We start from the raw sequence: 17,893 nt of genomic DNA, 5'->3' as shown, positions 1-17,893 counted from the left end.
ATACCTAAATACTAGATACTCTTTAAAACTAAACTTTATTTAAGATACACTCAAATAAATTAAAAAAAGACGTAGTTTACAATTATGTAGTGCAAAATGCTTTATGATCAAATTATTTAACATGTTTTTTTTAGTTATTAATTAATAAGATCGGTAAGATAGGGATTTATGGATTACACATACAATTGTTAATAAAGTTAATAGTTAAGGTTCAAAAGATACTAAATGTTTTAAATATATTATTAAAACTCCTTTGAGCTATGTTTTTCCTATATGAATGGAACAAATAACAATTCAATAACCTTCAACATTATTTACAAAGTTCCTAAAAAGAAGAAAAATATTCATAATCTAAAACCGAGTTAATTGGAAAACCGAGGGAGAGGTTTGCCCAGCTGTGGGACATCGATGTATGTACGTATAACTTTTTATTGTACATATAAAAATATAACAAAAAACAGATTTTTAATTAGAAACAGATGTACGAAGAACTTATCCTATAAAGGGATCTCTTCCAGTTGACGCTAAATGCTAAAAAAGATATAAATAAATCAAAAACCACGTTGAGCGTTAGTGGCAACCCTATCTCACTATTCAACTCACGTTTATTCAATATAAGCAAACTCAGGCATATGCCACAGTAAAAGTAAGTAGGTACTTTGGCGAAATATTCCACATTCGTCAATAGCAACCGCTGTAATGATTTCTGGATGTTACGCAATGTCTCCGAGTTGAACATTTGGGATGTAGTGTATGGAAGTTCAAAACTACATACAACAACCCCCTCGTATCGTCTAGTACTTTGTCGCACTTGACAACAATACTGAGTCAGAAATGCTTCAAATTAGTGATCATCACCCAAGCCCTTATACGTCCTACTGCTAGGCATAGGCCTCCTCTCAGAATGAAAGGGCTTGGGCCGTAATTCCCAATGAGGATTGCGAAGTTCACGTACATCATTGTGAATTGTTTTGCAGGTTTGTGCAGGTTTTCACACGATGTTTTCCTTTACCTTAAAGCTCGTGTTAAATTTAACTGTAATTTCTCACTATGAATTTCAAAAAGCCACACTGTCAAAAGACACTACAGAACCGTGTTTTTTTTGATTACCGTTAACTTTAAGGGGACAATTTACAGATCAGAATGGAGTTAATTTCTCTAAGATACTAGTGGCTTAACTCTTACTATTAAAAAATCAAGAGTTAAGATAATTAATTATTATCAGTAAGGCAGCGTACCTAAATTCCTTCCTAAGGTCCTTAATTTGTCACGTTTTTCAAAATCAATAACTTATCCATTTTTAATTCACACATATGTATTTAGCAAAAGAAAGTTAAACATGTGGATTTTTAGATGTCTCTCTCTCTCTGATGTGTCACGTCAATGTCACGTATTTTGTTTATTTTACAATTAAACTATTAACAATGACTGTGAAGCCTTGTTTTTTTTATTCGATTTGACGAAAAAATGATTTATTAGGTAGTTCATAATCAATGAACTGAGTGGTCTGCCAAAGTTAACGGAAATAAAAAAAAACACGGTGAATAATTTCCTGTACTAAGAGGACACATGACCCTACATGTAGCGTGATAATATGAGTATGAAACGAAAGCTTATAGTTAGTCAATTCCAAAATTCTACGATTGTTTTACAACATTAACTTAACCTAACCCAATGGAATGGTAAGCCGTGGTGGCCTAGTGGTTTGACCCATCGCCTCTCAAGCAGAGGGTCGTGGGTTCAAACCCCGGCTCGCACCTCTAAGTTTTTGAAATTCATGTGCGGAGTTACATTTGAAATTTACCACGAGCTTTGCGGTGAAGGAAAACATCGTGAGGAAACCTGCACAAACCTGCGAAGCAATTCAATGGTGTGTGCGAAGTTCCCAATCCGCACTGGGCCCGCGTGGGAACTATGGCCCAAGCCCTCTCATTCTGAGTGTGCCCTGCAGTGGGACGTATATAAGCTGGGATGATGATGATGAACCCGATGGAAATCATATACACATAGAATTAATAATACTGCTACCTACCCCCCACAAACAAGCAAACAAACAGTCAAACAACTTATCTCTTAATTATATTTGTATAGTTAAGTAAATGATTTGTGTATCAATATAGTAGTATAAATTAATGATAAAACAAAAAAAAAACTGTTTAGAACATTAGCCCTAAGTCAGTATAAAAGCGATCTATTTTTACTTCGACCGTCACTTTTAACTGACCATTCGCAAAGAAGATACCGACATCAAGAAAAAGTCTCAAGTCCACCTGCTGCGAACTCCCAGTTTCACTTAAGCAGTTCTACAGATCACGGTAAGAGATCATTGTTTAACCGACTGGCCGAAGTAGGGTTGTTTTTTGAGCGTATGTTTGTACTTGCGTGTGTGTTTATTTCTTTGGTCCTCTCTCTAGCTTAAACTTTTTATTTAAAGTCATACCTACAGAGTAGATACTTCCGGTTGTTCTAGAAACTTGAAATTTGGTATGAAGTATCTCTTATAGCACAGTTTATAAGAAAAGTAAAAATAAATAAATTAATGAACGTAATGTATAAAATCAGTTTTTCAAGGCAAAGGCAAGGCTCTCCAAGTGCAAGTGTACCTAGATAAACCTATGGCCCGAGAGCAAATCCTGCAACACAAATGACTTAAATAATTTACTCTCGTCCGCCAACATCTTATCTATCTTCTTGCATCTATTCTATATATATAATAAATCTGTAGAATGTCGGTGTCTGAACATTGGAAATATTTGTGAAAAACTGTTACTAGGGGCCTTTTAGGGGGATTTTTAGCATTATTGTCTGTTTATCTGTTTGTCTGTTTGCCTGTGCGTTTGCACACGCTAATCTTAGAAACCACTCAACGTAGAAGGATGCGGTTTTCACTGATGTGTTGTCATTGCTGTGGATTAACATTTTAGTGTTTATTTCATTCCAATCGGTTCACAAATAAAAAAGATACGTCAATTTAAATAATTTTGTCGAAGAGTCTGTAATAAAATGATTTCAGGAATATAAAATTCAATTAATGGGTTATTCGTAGAAATTATTTTCCAACGTAAGATGAGCTGACAACAATATTGTCGGCCATAATAAATAGGGTTCATCTGAAGGTGGACATGTTCATGTGAGTTAGTTAGGTACGCACACGGAGACGCGCTGCCTATCCACCAGGATACCAATCAGAATTTGATATTTTTGAATTTGATTGATTTCAGGGTATACATATTATAAAATGCCTATATAATACCTCGTTGAGTTTCTTGCCAGATTCTTCTCAGCAGAGGTTTTTCCGAACCGGTGATAGATTTTTTTGACATTCATAAGTGCTTGTTATAGCCTAAATTGAATAAAGATATTTTGACTTTGAAAAAACTGTAACTGGCTGATATCTGCACTTTACATTGAAAATATTTGCGAAAAACTGTTACAGTAGTAAATATTTATAAGCGCAATAGAACCCAAAACAATGTTTTTTTTTTATTAAAATTACTGTCTGTTTGTTTGTTTGTGGGTTTGCTCGCGCTAATCCCAGGAATTGTTTGACCGACGTGAATGTGGTTTTCATTGATGTATTGTAGGTAGTTTTTTTGGATTAACGGATCGGTTCACAAGTAAACAAAAAACCGGGCAAGAGCGTGTCGGACACGCCCGAAATAGGGTTCCACACTACAAACGTAGTGTAGAGTCTTACAAAAGTAGGGCAATAAATACATAACTGGAAACACCGATATCGTTGGAAAAATATGCAAGTTGAAGTGGCAATTGGGCGGGCCACATCGCTTGAAGAACAGATAACCGTTGGGGGAGAAAAATCCTCGAGTGGCGATCATGAACCGGAAGACGAAGCGTTCGCAAGCCTCTCACCAGGTGGACTGACGACATCGCGAAAATAGCGGGAAACCGGTGGATGCACTGGCGGGGTGGATACCCTTAGAACGCCACAATGAACGACAACTCAGCATGAGGCATTTGTTCAGCAGTGGACATCTTCCGGCTGATTATGATGAAATGCAATAACCAACGTGAGTTGACCTCTATTACTGTGGTTAAGCACATCCAATAAAGTTCAGCTTAGGTTTGAGGGTGTTAAGGGCACCGCACGCCTGGTTCTCTTGGCTCTCTTAAAAGAGATTGTCGGCGAATACAGGGAACAGGACATCTTCACGAAGTAGAAGAGACTAGCATCGATACTCCGATTTAGTGTTCAGACGGTGCTTTATTCGGACACCGCAATGGACCTGAGTGTCACCATAGCCAGGACTCTCTTATTGAAGTAGCATATCAAAAGGTCATCACAAAATATACTCGCACCTGTCTCCGTGCAGGCCATCCAACGCAGTCTCTTTTGAAATAACTTGAACTGCTTCTTCGGCCACTCCACTCGCGTTATGTTTGACCGCATTTCAACACACGACAGCCACTCACACATCGCCGAATTCTGGTCCTACCTTCTATGGTAGGCTGGTGCCATGAGTTGAGTTTCCTGTCCGTTCGTGATGAAATTTAATAAAGCCGTTGGAAAGCCACCAACCCGTCGTGCGAATAAGAAACAAAATGGGATAAAAGTCATAGAAAAGCCACCCGTCTAGATAAACTAATCGGGATCAGTCCACAATCACAGGTATTTATTCGGTATTTAGTCGAAACAATAACTGACTGAGATAAAACTAAGTCCACGCGGACGAAGTCGCGGGCACAGCTAGTCTGAATAACAAATGTAAATATCAAAAACAAAAATCAAAATGTCTTTATTGCGAGTAGTGCAATATCTTCATATAGAAAGACATGCCATAAAATGATTACAAAGTTGTCTCCTTTAGTTGTTATGCTCCATTTTTATGGAACGTTTTCGATTTCTGAGACCAAAATTTGCCCTGTCTACACTGTATGTAACCACAATTTATTTCTGTTTCAGGTTTTATACAGTATTATAATAGCGATGAATTCTTCGGAGTTTAATTCAGCGCCCGGTTGTAATTGGCAGAATGGTATAATAGCCCCTCAATCTCAACCCTCAACAAGTGGAGGATCAAAAAAATCGAAGAGAGAGAGGACGGCTTTTACCACGCATCAATTAACGCAATTGGAAGCAGAATACGGCAAAGACCGTTTTATAAAGTCCATTCCACGCAAAAACCTTGCTGCACAGTTAAAAATTAGCGAACGGAGCATAAAAATTTGGTACCAAAATAGGCGCATGAAAGAAAAGAAGGATTTGAAAATGAAAATGAAAAGTCCTACTGACCCCCACGTGGAGAACTGTGACGATGATAGCACTATGCCCTCATTTGAAATGTTAACGCAATCTGTAAATGACAGTTACATTCACAATACCATCACTAATCCTCAAGCTACAACGTCTCAATATAATGGAAATCTTGTAGTGGATTATTATGGGGTACCAAATGGGATGAATATTGAATCGGCGGCGATGGCACCAGCTTATGTTAATGACATGGCGTATTCCTACCAATATCCACATTCACAATTAAATGCTAACTATATGCCAAGATGTCAAGAAATGCCACCAATGACACCGCCCTTTAATGGCTGTCAAATGCATCTTTCTGCGAATACTCTGATCCCAGTTACTGCGAACTCTCCAGTGGCTTATGATACGGAGTTCCAAATGGAGGCACCACTGACCGCGGAGCCAAGCTCCAGCATTCACAACCAGTTACCTTTGTATCCCGCCGCCATGCAAATAGTGCAAGAATTGCCTCCAGTGCCACAACCAGAACACTACAGTGCGAATTCATTCTTTGATATGAACTATGAACATTCGTACCCCGAAACGCATAACATGGCGTTGACATTAAACGTAGTAAATGATACTGTTCAGGAATCCATGAGTATTCCTATTTCGCAACATGGACCAAGCCAGGAGCTCACAGACAGGGAAGATCTACCTTCGGTCTTTTCGACGTTGTCCAGAATGTATCATACCGATGACCTGACGTGAACTTATTCGTCCCCTTTCTTCGGTCATCTCACAGATCAGTCAATGAACTTCGAAGCAGATTACCATAAAGATCGTTTTATAATGTCCATTCCACGTAAACAACTTGCTCCAGAGTGGAAGATCGGCGAACGGATCAAAATATGGTACCAAAAATAAAGAGGCTTATAAAAGAATTGAAAGAAATTAAAATGAAAAGTACTGACCCCGACATGGAGAAATGTAACAACAATAGTACCTACTATGTTTTCATTTCAAACGTCAGCACAATTTGCTGATGGGAGTTACAGTCACAACACAATGCCTTCACTTTTTGCAACACGGACCAAGCCAGGAACTCACGGACGGGGAAGGTCTACCTTCGGTATTTTCGTCGTTGTCGAGATTGTATCATACCGATGACTGTACATGATCTTCATCGTCCCGTTTCGTGTTGGGGAATTTCTTATGAAATAAGGTGGCAAACAAGCGAGTCAAAAATATAAAAGATTGAAAATGGCTTTAACCATTCAATTAACGTAATTAGAAATGAATAAGATAAAGATCGCTTTATGAAGCTAAACCAACGCAAACACCTTGCTACACAGATGAATATTAGCGAACGGAGCATGGAAGTTATTTATCCATTCTTATTGAATTAACATTCGTAAGCGGTCTTATTCAAATTTAAATAAATTTTATTTTTTCAAACTTTGTTTATTTTTGCGGTGATACTGATAATATATAATTTTGCATTTTTCTTGTGCTACGAAGTTAGCACAGCTCTTTGGAAGCTGCAAACTTGTATATTTATAGGTATGTTAGTGGTCCTAATACCATATTAAAATTTCAAGATATGATTGGCCTTGCACATCAAGGGGCTGTTTCACCACCCATTGATTAATTTTAACTGACGGATAAATGTGATGCCGTCTCCGTCTATTCGAACAAAACAAACAGAGACGGCATCACATTTATCCGTCAAATAAATTTAAGCCATGGATGGTGAAACAGGGGGTAAGTGTTGTAAAATACTAACAAAAAATAAAAATTCCTGAAAACCGATATCATCTAAGTCATCATCAATTTCATTTTTACTTAAAATAGTACATTAGGTAGGTACTCAAACAAAATTCAATTCCATATTTACTTTTATACTTCACTTAACATTCAGATTGCTATTTTATGATTATGTAGGTTCACCATACTCAAGCAAAAATGTTTCTTTATCACTCTACCCTCTTACGGCTAGTCTATAAAAAACGTGCAATCTGAAGGGCAAAATAACGCAGTTATTACTAAATGCCACTAAAATTTACAAAAAAGGAAGTTACTCACAACTTGCAATTTATCGTGTTGCATGTATTTTAATCAAGTCTAGTATTTAATAAAAGTAGTGTACAGAATTAAAAGCTTTGCAGACGAAGATCCCTGTGCTGAGTGAATATTTCGTCAAGTTGTAGTAATATACACAGAGTTTAGTTTTCTTTGCTAGCAATTTATCAAGTTTAACCCTATATAAACCAAACGTTGGCCGTTGGGTATAGTGGTTCCCTTTCCATATCCGTCTACGAACATTCGTGCTCGGGTGAATGTGACTTTGTTCGCCTATCCAAGATCGACCTACCGCATTTTGACGCAAGCAGCCAGCACTCGCCTGGATATCAAATCAAGTAAGTACTTACTTTATGTTTCATTTGAGGAGTATCTTTTCAATAGGGCTTATTTCCATTTTTCTCTTTTTTTAACTAAAAATGTAGTTCTGTTTAAAATAGAAAAATACAAATATTCTTTGAGGTTAAAGTTCTAAAATGTCCCTAGCTGTCTTTTAAAAAAAAAATCAAATGTCAAGGTTCTGATCAAAAGTGCCTAATTCTTCCTTATTGTACACTTATTATCTACGTTGAATTATAACTATTTGTAGGCTTCGAAATTTGAAGTCAACTACAAAAAATAAACGGGAAAGGAAAAAAAGCATTAGAAACGTGTTTTTCATTAGAAGTATTTAAAGATATTTTTTTTTTATTACTCCAAATTTGCTTTTAGATTTAACAATGATCGCTAGGTATATCGGAACCAAAGCAATATAATAAATATTCTTATAATTGGATGAAGGGTAATAGAAAAAAATAGGTATATAATTTATGCGAAATTGGCTTAATTAGAACCTAATGAAATGTTTTGCCACAAAAAAACGGCTTAGTTCCAAATGTTCGCATCAAATGAATTTAACTCTGAAAATTTAATATAAGTACAGCATATGATATAAGATAAAGCAATAAAAGTAGTTAAGGTCTATAATCAAAGGCACTTTACTTTTTCACCTTCTTCTCTTCAAAACTACACCCGCACGATGCCGCGGTGCATCGTTAGTTATAGACTTACTTTTGCCCACGACTTCGTCCGCGTGGAGTAGTAATTTTGGGAAGTATTTATTATTCAATTAAGACGAAACGCTTTCGTATATCGAGTGATCTGTTCTTTTTTCAAAAACTGAAACTAAGCTTCATCGGCTGCAGTCAGTATTTGCATGTGTGACCGGCCCCGATTTTTTCTGAGTTAGTTTTTATTTCTTAAGCAGTAAATATTAAATAGGACTTTTGCCTATGAGCTTTGGCGCTTGAAAATATAAAAACTCGTGACTAGACTTGCAAGGTGCACGGCTCACAGAGCCAGTGAATTTTTAAAATAATCACAAGTGCTAGTTTTGCGAGATATAGTTATATTTGATTCAATCTTTTTTCCTGCTTCTTTATCTGTACTAAGCAAGCATAAAATCAGACGAGCTCTGCAGTTGACTGTACTAGTTTTTATTTATTAGTTTTATTTTAATGTGGTAAAATAAGGAATTATTATTATATTGTAAGTATGTATTTTTAATCGCACTATCACACTAATAATATAATTCGATAGTTTGTAAGTCTGTTTGTTCGTTACTTCATCACGTCAAAATCATTAAACACGAAATTTTTGAGTTGCAATTCGATTTAGTTGTACATATAGTTTAAGTCTCGGAGAAGGACATAGCATATTTCTTATCCCGGAAAATTATGAAGTTCCCGCACGAACGAATTCTACGCGGACGGCGTCCCGAGTAACGGCTAGTTGTTTTATAATTAACACAAAAAGGGCTTGCCTTCTCGTAGATATTTACTAGTGCCTTTACCTGAACGGGAGGCTTTGATTCGAGGCACGCACCTCAGTTTTTTAACCCCCGATCTACCCCCGATGCAAAAAGGGGGGTGTTAAAAGTTTATAGCCAATATTCAATTTGTCTGTCTGGATGATTTTTTTTGCTCGTTTAATCCCTAGGTATCCTTAAATAGGTATGTAAAAACATAAGTTGCATGGATTATTTTTTAATTTAGAGATCGGTTTCTGAAATATTATGCTTAAAAGTGCAAAATACTGTTTGTTACAACCAAGTGTTAATTAATAATAAGCCCTTTACAGCGCGTGGCCCGGCACTCACTTGGCCGGTTTTAAAATATATTTTTAGCTACTCAAATGTGTTTAAAAGCATTGTGGTCACTCTATCTATCAATTTATGGATGTAAACAAATAAAACAATAGATTGTTTGTTTGTGCGTTTATTTATTTGTTTTTATCTAGGTAAGGTTTATCCGTGGAAGAACAAAACCGATTCTAAAAATAACTCTTTTACTAGTAAAAAGTAACATTATCCCTAATTAACGGGTAAACGAAAAATAATTTTGGTAGCGCCGGACAGGATTCGAATATGCATCTCTTGGCTAAACAATACAATTCACGGGCCAAGTATGTTAGCATGGCGATTTTTTTTATTTTTTTTATTCGACTGGATGGCAAACGAGCAAGTGGGTCTCCTGATGGTAAGAGATCACCACCGCCCATAAACATCTGCAACACCAGGGGTATTGCAATTGAGCTATGGGGGTCCCGACCAATCCTCCCGAATTTTTTTATCGCTTACAAATGCCTATGGCTTGTTATGCCGTCCACCGCAACTATTATACACAAGTCAAGATTCCTACGTTCTCAAAGTCAAAGTCAAAGTCAAAGTCAAAATATCTTTATTCAATTTAGGCTATAACAAGCACTTATGAATGTCAAAAAAAAAATCTACCACCGGTTCGGAAAAACCTCTGCTGAGAAGAATCCGGCAAGAAACTCAACGAGGTATTTTTTTTTTAAACAGATTTACAATATTATTAAATGATATGTATACATCACAAGTATTTAATACAACTTTATTTTTAACACAGTAGGTTCGCTATTTGAAGGGATCGCTAATGCGGATCGGAATTATTTCCAAATATTCTATCTACGATCCATTGGTTGGATCTACAACAAGTACTAGTTTTTTACCAAATTTGTAAGCATGTGTAAATGTTACATCACATATAAAAAAAACCCTTTATTTGGAGTTGAAATGCCTAATAAGAAATCATTGAATATTCACAACAAAATGAGTCAAACGACAAATTAATGAATTAATTAGAGAAAATCAAAAAACTCACGTTCTGCGTACTTGTACATACAAAAATGAATGAATGTACTGCGTGCTAAATAATTACCAAAGCAATTATTTAGCACCGCCTTATAAAACGGGAGCCAGTCTATAGAGACATCACTTGCTAAAAGGTTCCGAGCAATTGCACAGCTAGACTACCTGACACAAGTTAACTTGTCCATTCAACATGGAAAATTGCTACTCCAACAACAACAACTTGGTAAGAATTATTTTGGTTTGGTTTTTCCTACGCGTGTGTTCGTGTCAGCTTTACGCAGCGTAGGGACTGTATGGTGCGCTACTACGATGATGGGCTTAGAATACTTTTTGGACTACCACGATACGCAGCGCATCAGCTATGTTTGCTGAATACAACGTCGGTTGTTTTTACGCTATCATAAGGGCCTCTACTGACTTGCGCGAGTGTACGGCGCGGGCGCCTGCGCGGCGTCGAGTTTCAATAGAGCAATGACTCGCCTCACGCAGCGCTACTCCATAGATGACATGAAACGAGCTCGCACGCGCGCGTGAGTTAGTACAGGCCCTACTTAGTTCGAACAGCATCATTTTAGCTGAGAGAAGTAAATATAGAACATACTCTTTCGTTTTAGTTCAAAGGCTTTATCGTTGTCTTAGCCACTTTATTAAGCTTCTAGCAACATGTCTGTATTCGATTTTAAGTTAAAAGTGTAGCCCATAATTTATGTAAATGAAAATACAAACTACGTCCTTTTCAAAATTTATTAAAAAAATTGTAAGGCGTAATTAACGTACTTAATTGTTCACGAATTTAATCTACATCCAAAATATTGTAGGACAAGTTTAACAAGTAGGTATAGCATTTTCAAATAGTTGTCAATTCGTAATTTATAGCGCAGGTAGAATTAAATAAGTTTTTTAGGCAAATCATTAATTAAGTTTTTTGATATTCCAGGCTCTTCCGGTAGTTCCTACGCAAGAACCAAAACCATTTAGTGTATACAACGGGTACACTGAATGGTGTGGGAACAGACAACAGGCACCCACTCAACCTGTAGCCAAGAAGAAGCGGTCGCGTACAGTCTTCACTACCAAGCAACTATTGGGTCTGGAAGAGTTCTTTGATGATAACAAGTACGCGGACCGTAACCGTCGGCGACAGATGGCTGCGCAATTGGGGTTGCCAGAGGAAACAGTGAAAATCTGGTTCCAGAATAGACGGATGAGGGACAAACAAGGCTACGTCCCGGCAATACAATCCTGGCAACAGTCCCTACAACTGTCACAACGGCGGTTGCTGCCAGCTTACCCTTGTGTTGGTGGCTCGACCCAGCACATGCATCCTTGCGGGTCCAATAATCCGCTCCAGCAACTACCGCCAGTTCCTCAAGTTCCTCAGGAACATCCAATTTTCGAGCATCTACCGATTGATGTCCCAATAGACCAGATGGTGCGCAAGTACATCACCGAGTTCGATGACAGTGCCTACATCAAGTTTAAGCTTATCACTTGATTTTTTTTGATTGGAGAAAACAAGCAAGTGGGTCACCTGATGCGTGTCAGCAATAATGCTGACGCGCATCATTCAGTTTCTCAGGGATTACTTTAAGCTCTTGGCTTTTTTACAATCTGAGTGCAAACCTTCGTGTTTTTTTTAAAGTGAACCATTTTTTCGTTATATTTTTTAACATTTATATAATAAAATTGAATAAAACCTTATTATATGTCAAACCTACAATTTTTTTGGTATCATTTTCCTCCCAGGTCGCATTCCATTATAAGTTATTAATTAGCCTAGTTTTTATGTTTTCATGAAGCGAGTTTTTAATTTATGTAAAAATATAAATATGATATCTGTCATCTGTCTTGCAATCTATATATCAATCTCTCTAAGAACTTTAAATGGGCAATTGTAGGGGTTTTCGGAGATAAAAAAAAAACGATTTAGTTTTGTATTATCTCTGGGAAAACGCTGGTTACCGAGTTTTAGTTCGAGCGGACCCCAGTCCGGCCCAGTCGCCCAGTTACTGTCAAATAATACTCGTACTTGAAAAGCCCTTTTTTACGTTGATCATCATATCTGTAGAAAGTTCGCGATTGCTGCACGATGCCACAAGTGTGCAGAAAAGACGGACGGACATATCTGTCCGCATAAATGCGAAGTAGTAATTTATGATATTAGTTGAGATACGATGTTTACGCTTAACCGTACCACTTCGTCATTTCTAAAGCTTTTTTATCTATGTTATACTAATTACTATAGACTAGCCGTTGGCCGCCACTCCGTCCGCGTAGATTCGTTTATCGCTATCCCGCAGGAACTATAACTACGATTTTCTGAGATAAAAACCATCCTATGTCCTCAGCCTATTTCATCTAACTCTGTTCAATCGTTTAGACGTGATGGAGTAACAAACAAACAAACCAACAAACAAACAAACAGATTTAATAACTTTCGCATTTATAATATTATTATATATTATATTATATGATATATATTATATTATATTATATTATATTATATTATATTATATTATATTATATAATATCATTACAACACTAATAGTTATAGACTAGGTAGGTAGGTAGGTACGTTAGATAAGCCATAGGTACTTGGGGGACCCGCCGGCCCGTATCATCAAAGATACGTTTTTTTTTGTAAATTTAGTAGATTTTGTCACCACACGATGTTTTCCTTAACCATAAAGCTCGTGGTAAATTTCGAATGTAATTTCGCACATGAATTTAGAATACCTCACAGGTGAGAGAAGGAGTTTGAATCCACGATCCTCTGCTTGAAAGGCTATAGATTAAACTACTATGCCACCACGGTTTTAATTATTCAATCTTTATTTACGGCTTCAACTAATATATTATATACATCAACTATTACTAATTCAATCGAAACGACTAAAATTCTACTCCAGGCCCTACTAAGTAGTTGAGATACGCTATAGCAAAATAAATCATAGTTTTACGCGGTTTCACATAGGTATGAGGGATAAATTTATAAATGAATAATAATTTTAAACGACTTCAATTGATTTTGTATCACATTATAAATTTAAGAAGGTATACATTTTATGGGTCGCTATATGCACTAAGCCTGGAAAAGGGTTAATAGGCATCTATCAAGTGGAGTTAGTGTTTGAAATGATTATGTTTTTGTTAAGGAATTTCCAAGATGTAACTTTTTGATGCAATGTACATATCGCGATCGCGTAGTCAGTGCTCACAAGCCTTTGCCATATTAGCCATCAGTAATAAGTAATAGCATTAAAATAAAATTAATTCATTCGATGGGGTTGCGTCATTATCATTACCGCGTGACGTCATTGCTAGGCAGTCAATCAAACCGCTAGAAGTGCGTTTAATTTATTTTGCAAGATTTTAATCTTATGCGCCGTGTAATTACCAAATGAATTAAAAAAAAATTAAACATTAGAAATTAAATTTTATAAAAATCCATTACATACATTACTATGGAAATGTACTAGGCTCATTATGATTGCTTCCTACTGTGCCACTGTAATTCGAGGCCCTCTTTCTCTCTGCCACACGGTGTAGGATTACGGTAGAAAGAGATGGTGAATGCGATCGCAAACGTTAGCGCGTTAGACAACACGGCCTCAGCTTTATCGAAATCAAACATCGTATTTAGGAATATAACTTGTTTTTAATCACTAAAATGTCTATGGGATGCGTTGACCATTTCATAATACCAAATGTTTGAAATGAACTTTATCGTTACAAAACAATTAAGGAAACAAAAAATATTTGTGACGTGCATTAAAATAATATATTCGAGAAAAGTTGAAATTAATTTGAAGTACTTAATTTAATTGAATTCCGCTAGAAAGATAATTAGGTATAAAAAAATTAAACCCATTTGGTACATGTAGACAGTATTTCCTTATCATTATCACCCTTAAATTGGCAGTGAGCATCATAATACACATGATTTAAGACTAGCTTTTTATGTTCTTCTCAGTCAAGTGCAAGTCTAATTTTTCAAGCGTAGAAAACTGAAACTAAGCTTAGTCGGCTGCAGTCAGTATTTACCTACTTATTTTTTATTTGTTAAGCAGTAAATAAATAAATATGACTTTTATTTACCTATGAGCTATGGCGGTTGAAAATATAAAAATTCGTGACTCTAGACTTGCGAGGTGCACAGCTCACAGAGCCAGTGAATTTTTATTTTTTTTTGATTTGCGTGATATAGTTATATTTAATTTAATCTTTTTTCCTGCTTCTTTATCTGTACTAAGTAAGCATAAAATCAGAGGCGCAGCTCTGCAGCTGACTGTATTAGTTTTTATTTATTACTTTTATGTGGTAAAATGAGGAATTATTATTATATTGTTTGTATGTATTTATAACCCCACTTTCCCACTATTATTATAAATGCGATAGTTTGTAAGTCTGTTTGTATGTTTGTTCGTTACTTCATCACGTTAAAACAATTAAACCGATGTAGATGCAATTCGGTGTACACATAGTTTAAGTCTCGGAGAAGGACATAGGATAGTTTTTATCCCGGAAAATTGATTAGTTCCCGCGGGATAGCGATAAACGAATTCTAACCGGACGGCGTCCCGAATAACGGCTAGTTGTTATATTTAGAATGACCACAAAAAGGGCTTGAATGCTCTTAGATAGGTATTTATCTTCTAGTGCCTTTGCCTGCGGCTTTGATTCGAGGTACGCACCTCAGATTTTTAACCCCCGCTGCAAAAAGGGGGTGTTATAAATTTGACGCCAATATTTGTCTGTCTGGATGTTTTTTTTTTTTGTTTAAACCCTAGGTATCGTTGGATAGTAAAAACATGAAAAAAAAATCTAAGTTGCAAGGACTATTTTCCGATTTAGAGATAGGTTTCTATAACATTATGCTTAAAAGTGCAGATTTTTGTTACAGCCAAGAGTTAATTAATAATTAACCCTTCACTGCGCGTGGCCCACCACGCACTTGGCCGGTTTTTAAATATATTTGTAGCAACTAAAGTGTACCTAAAATCATTGTGGTCACTTATCTACCTATCTATTTATATAAACAAATATAACAATATAATGAAGAAGGGAACATATTTGTTTGTTCGTTTATTTGTTTATTTTCTATCCAAATGATCAGTGGAACAACAAAACAGATTTTAAAAATTACTCATTTACTAGTAAAAAGTTACACAATTTCTCATTAACGTAGGTTAGTACTTGTTATAACACAAACTACATAAATTTGGAAAGACATAAATTTGATAAATCAGGAAAATCTTGGTTGCTACAAAAATGTTACGTTACGTTACGTACAAAAATGTTACGTTTTAAATTAAAAGAATATAACTACGGAGATTATTAACGCATGCGTCGGAAGTCGGAACCTTTTAGTGTACGCAAGTACACGAACGTAAACAAAAAAGTATTTTGGTAGCGCCAGGCAGGATTCGAATATGTATCTCTTGGCTATAAGTAAACGTGCTAAGTATATTAGCATGGCAATTGAGGTCCTGAGTCCTGAGCATTCAACCCGATTTTTTTTATCGGCCTGATTGGACCTACAACAACTACTAGTTTTTTTACTAAATTTTAAAAGCAAGTGTAATTGTTATATCGCATTATTATATAAATCTTATACCTTTAAATGAGCAATTTTTTGTATATATTTTGGGGATCTCGGAAATGACTCATTGGTCTTATTTCTGGGAAACCCTTCGGTACTAAAACCTTGTGCTCGTTGTTAACATGCCTTTTAATGAAAAATAATAATAATAATATTTACAATAAGATGAGTCAAACGACAAATTACTAAATTAATTAGTGAAAAAAAAAACTCGATTTGCGTACATAGAAATATGAAAGAAGGGACTGCGAGCTAATTACAAAAGCAATTATTATAGCAAACCCGCCATATAAAACACGAGTAAGCCTATGGAGACATCACTTGCCATAAGGACCTCAGCAATTGCACAGCTAGAATACCTGACACAATTTAACTTGTCCACTCAACATGGAAAATTGCTACTCCAACAACAACAACTTGGTAAGAATTATTTATTCCTACAGAATTTTTCAAAGTGGTTTTTACTACGTGTGTGTTCTTGTCAGCTTTACGCAGCGTAGCGACCGTATGGTGCGCTACTACGATGGTAGGATTAGAATACTTTTTGCACTATCACGATACGCAGTGCATCAGCTAAGTTTTCAGAATACAACGTCAGTTATTTTTAAGCTGTCATAAGGGTCTCTGCTGACTTGCGCGAGTGTACGGCGCGGGCGCCTGCGCGGCGTCTTGTTTCAATAGAGCAAAGACTCGCCTTATGCAGCGCTTATTAGATGACATGAAACGAGCACATACGCGCGGGCGCCAAGCTGTGCACCCGAGTGAGTTAATGCTTGCCCTAAGAAAGCGGTGCCCTTCTTTGGTCAGTCAGTTGCGTGATAGTTCGAACAGCACCCTTTTGGCTGAGAGAAGTAAAGATAGTTGAAAGTCAAAATTTATAGAAAATTATTAGGTATGTACAATTAAGTTTTACGGAATATACTTATTTAAGTTTTTTTATTCCAGCACCTGCCGGAAAATCTGGGATTTACGTCGGGACCCTTCATTATCCGCAATGGGTACGCGGAATGGAGGAGTGATTACCCGCAACAACAACATTCAGAACTACCCATAGGATCTGCCAAGGCGAAACGGACGCGAACTAAATTTACGACGGAGCAACTTTCCGCTCTCGAAAAGTTTTACCGTAGAAACAACTTCGCGAACCGTACTCGTCAACATTTAGTGGCTGCGCAGTTGGGGTTGCCGGAGAAATCAGTCAGAATCTGGTTTCAAAACAGACGGATGAGAGCCAAAAAAGGTTACGTCCCGGCAACTCAGGATTCAGCACAGTCTCTGCAGCAGCCACAGCCGTGTAATGGTAATCCAGCTGTACTCGTGGGTCCTGCAGAGCATCAGCACTCTTTGCCGCCGACCTCCCCATGTTTGATGAGCTCCAGTCGTCAGTCTGTGTCGTGCGTGCCAACATCCAGTCTGGCTCTGATTCCGCAGCTACCGCCTGCAGCTCAAGTGCTACAACAACAGGCAGAGTGCATGGAGGTGCAGAAACAGTCCGAATCTTTCGGGATAGACTGGATGGTGCGCACGTACCTCACGGAATTTGACGACAGATTTTATATTAAGTTTAAACTTATTACTTGAGGGTTATTTTTAATAAAATAGGAGACAAGCTAGGTGGGTCATCTGATGGCAAGCAGAGTTGGGACTCATAGGATGCTTCCAATTACATTTGTTTATAAAGTATATTTTTAGTGTTTTAATATTTTGTTCTTGTATAGTTTCTTAGTTCACTTTTCTTTCTTTTCTTATTTAAGACAGTATGTAATTAATTTTATGTTTTGTTGAATTAATTTTATCCGTCAACTTAATGTTTTATGTTTTAATGTTTAAATATATACTTATTACGTCAAACACTAAA

General features: G+C 36.7%; 3 protein-coding genes across 4 annotated transcripts; all 3 read left to right on the top strand.

Annotated features, from left to right (window-relative positions):
- The first annotated feature begins 2,227 nt into the window (after positions 1 to 2,227).
- On the top strand, positions 2,228 to 6,655 carry LOC141434395 (uncharacterized). Its single transcript, XM_074096816.1, has 2 exons — positions 2,228 to 2,315; positions 4,922 to 6,655. The coding sequence occupies exon 2, from the start codon at positions 4,946 to 4,948 to the stop codon at positions 5,966 to 5,968; it is 1,023 nt and encodes a 340-aa protein (XP_073952917.1). The 5' UTR covers positions 2,228 to 2,315; positions 4,922 to 4,945; the 3' UTR covers positions 5,969 to 6,655.
- Positions 6,656 to 7,112: 457 nt separating this feature from the next.
- Positions 7,113 to 12,173, top strand: LOC141434393 (homeobox protein Hox-A3-like). Of its 2 annotated transcripts, none has more exons than XR_012452055.1 (2): positions 7,113 to 7,617; positions 11,371 to 11,460. XR_012452055.1 is itself a non-coding variant. In XM_074096815.1 (2 exons), exons 1-2 carry the CDS (start codon positions 10,624 to 10,626, stop codon positions 11,926 to 11,928), a joined length of 591 nt encoding a protein of 196 aa, XP_073952916.1. In that variant the 5' UTR covers positions 10,438 to 10,623; the 3' UTR covers positions 11,929 to 12,173. The 2 variants fall into 2 exon arrangements, 1 of the variants encoding a protein (XP_073952916.1); XM_074096815.1 differs by lacking the exon at positions 7,113 to 7,617 and adding an exon at positions 10,438 to 10,656 and having other exon boundaries at positions 11,371 to 12,173.
- A 4,151-nt stretch (positions 12,174 to 16,324) lies between these two features.
- On the top strand, positions 16,325 to 17,893 carry LOC141434392 (homeobox protein pnx-like). Its single transcript, XM_074096814.1, has 2 exons — positions 16,325 to 16,455; positions 16,981 to 17,893. The coding sequence occupies exons 1-2, from the start codon at positions 16,423 to 16,425 to the stop codon at positions 17,614 to 17,616; spliced, it is 669 nt and encodes a 222-aa protein (XP_073952915.1). The 5' UTR covers positions 16,325 to 16,422; the 3' UTR covers positions 17,617 to 17,893.

Source organism: Choristoneura fumiferana, chromosome 13, assembly GCF_025370935.1.
Source record: "Choristoneura fumiferana chromosome 13, NRCan_CFum_1, whole genome shotgun sequence".
Classification (NCBI taxonomy): domain Eukaryota; kingdom Metazoa; phylum Arthropoda; class Insecta; order Lepidoptera; family Tortricidae; genus Choristoneura; species Choristoneura fumiferana.
This window is presented reverse-complemented; position numbering and strand designations above follow the sequence as displayed.

What these genes read in the sequence shown, in the direction of transcription:
- LOC141434395 (XM_074096816.1), top strand. Translation starts at nt 4,946, where the DNA reads ATGAATTCTTCGGAGTTTAATTCAGCGCCCGGTTGTAATTGGCAGAAT.
- LOC141434393 (XM_074096815.1), top strand. Translation starts at nt 10,624, where the DNA reads ATGGAAAATTGCTACTCCAACAACAACAACTTG. An exon ending in ACTCCAACAACAACAACTTG is followed by an intron (nt 10,657 to 11,370) that starts GTAAGAATTATT and finishes TTGATATTCCAG; the next exon opens with GCTCTTCCGGTAGTTCCTAC.
- LOC141434392 (XM_074096814.1), top strand. Translation starts at nt 16,423, where the DNA reads ATGGAAAATTGCTACTCCAACAACAACAACTTG. An exon ending in ACTCCAACAACAACAACTTG is followed by an intron (nt 16,456 to 16,980) that starts GTAAGAATTATT and finishes TTTTTATTCCAG; the next exon opens with CACCTGCCGGAAAATCTGGG.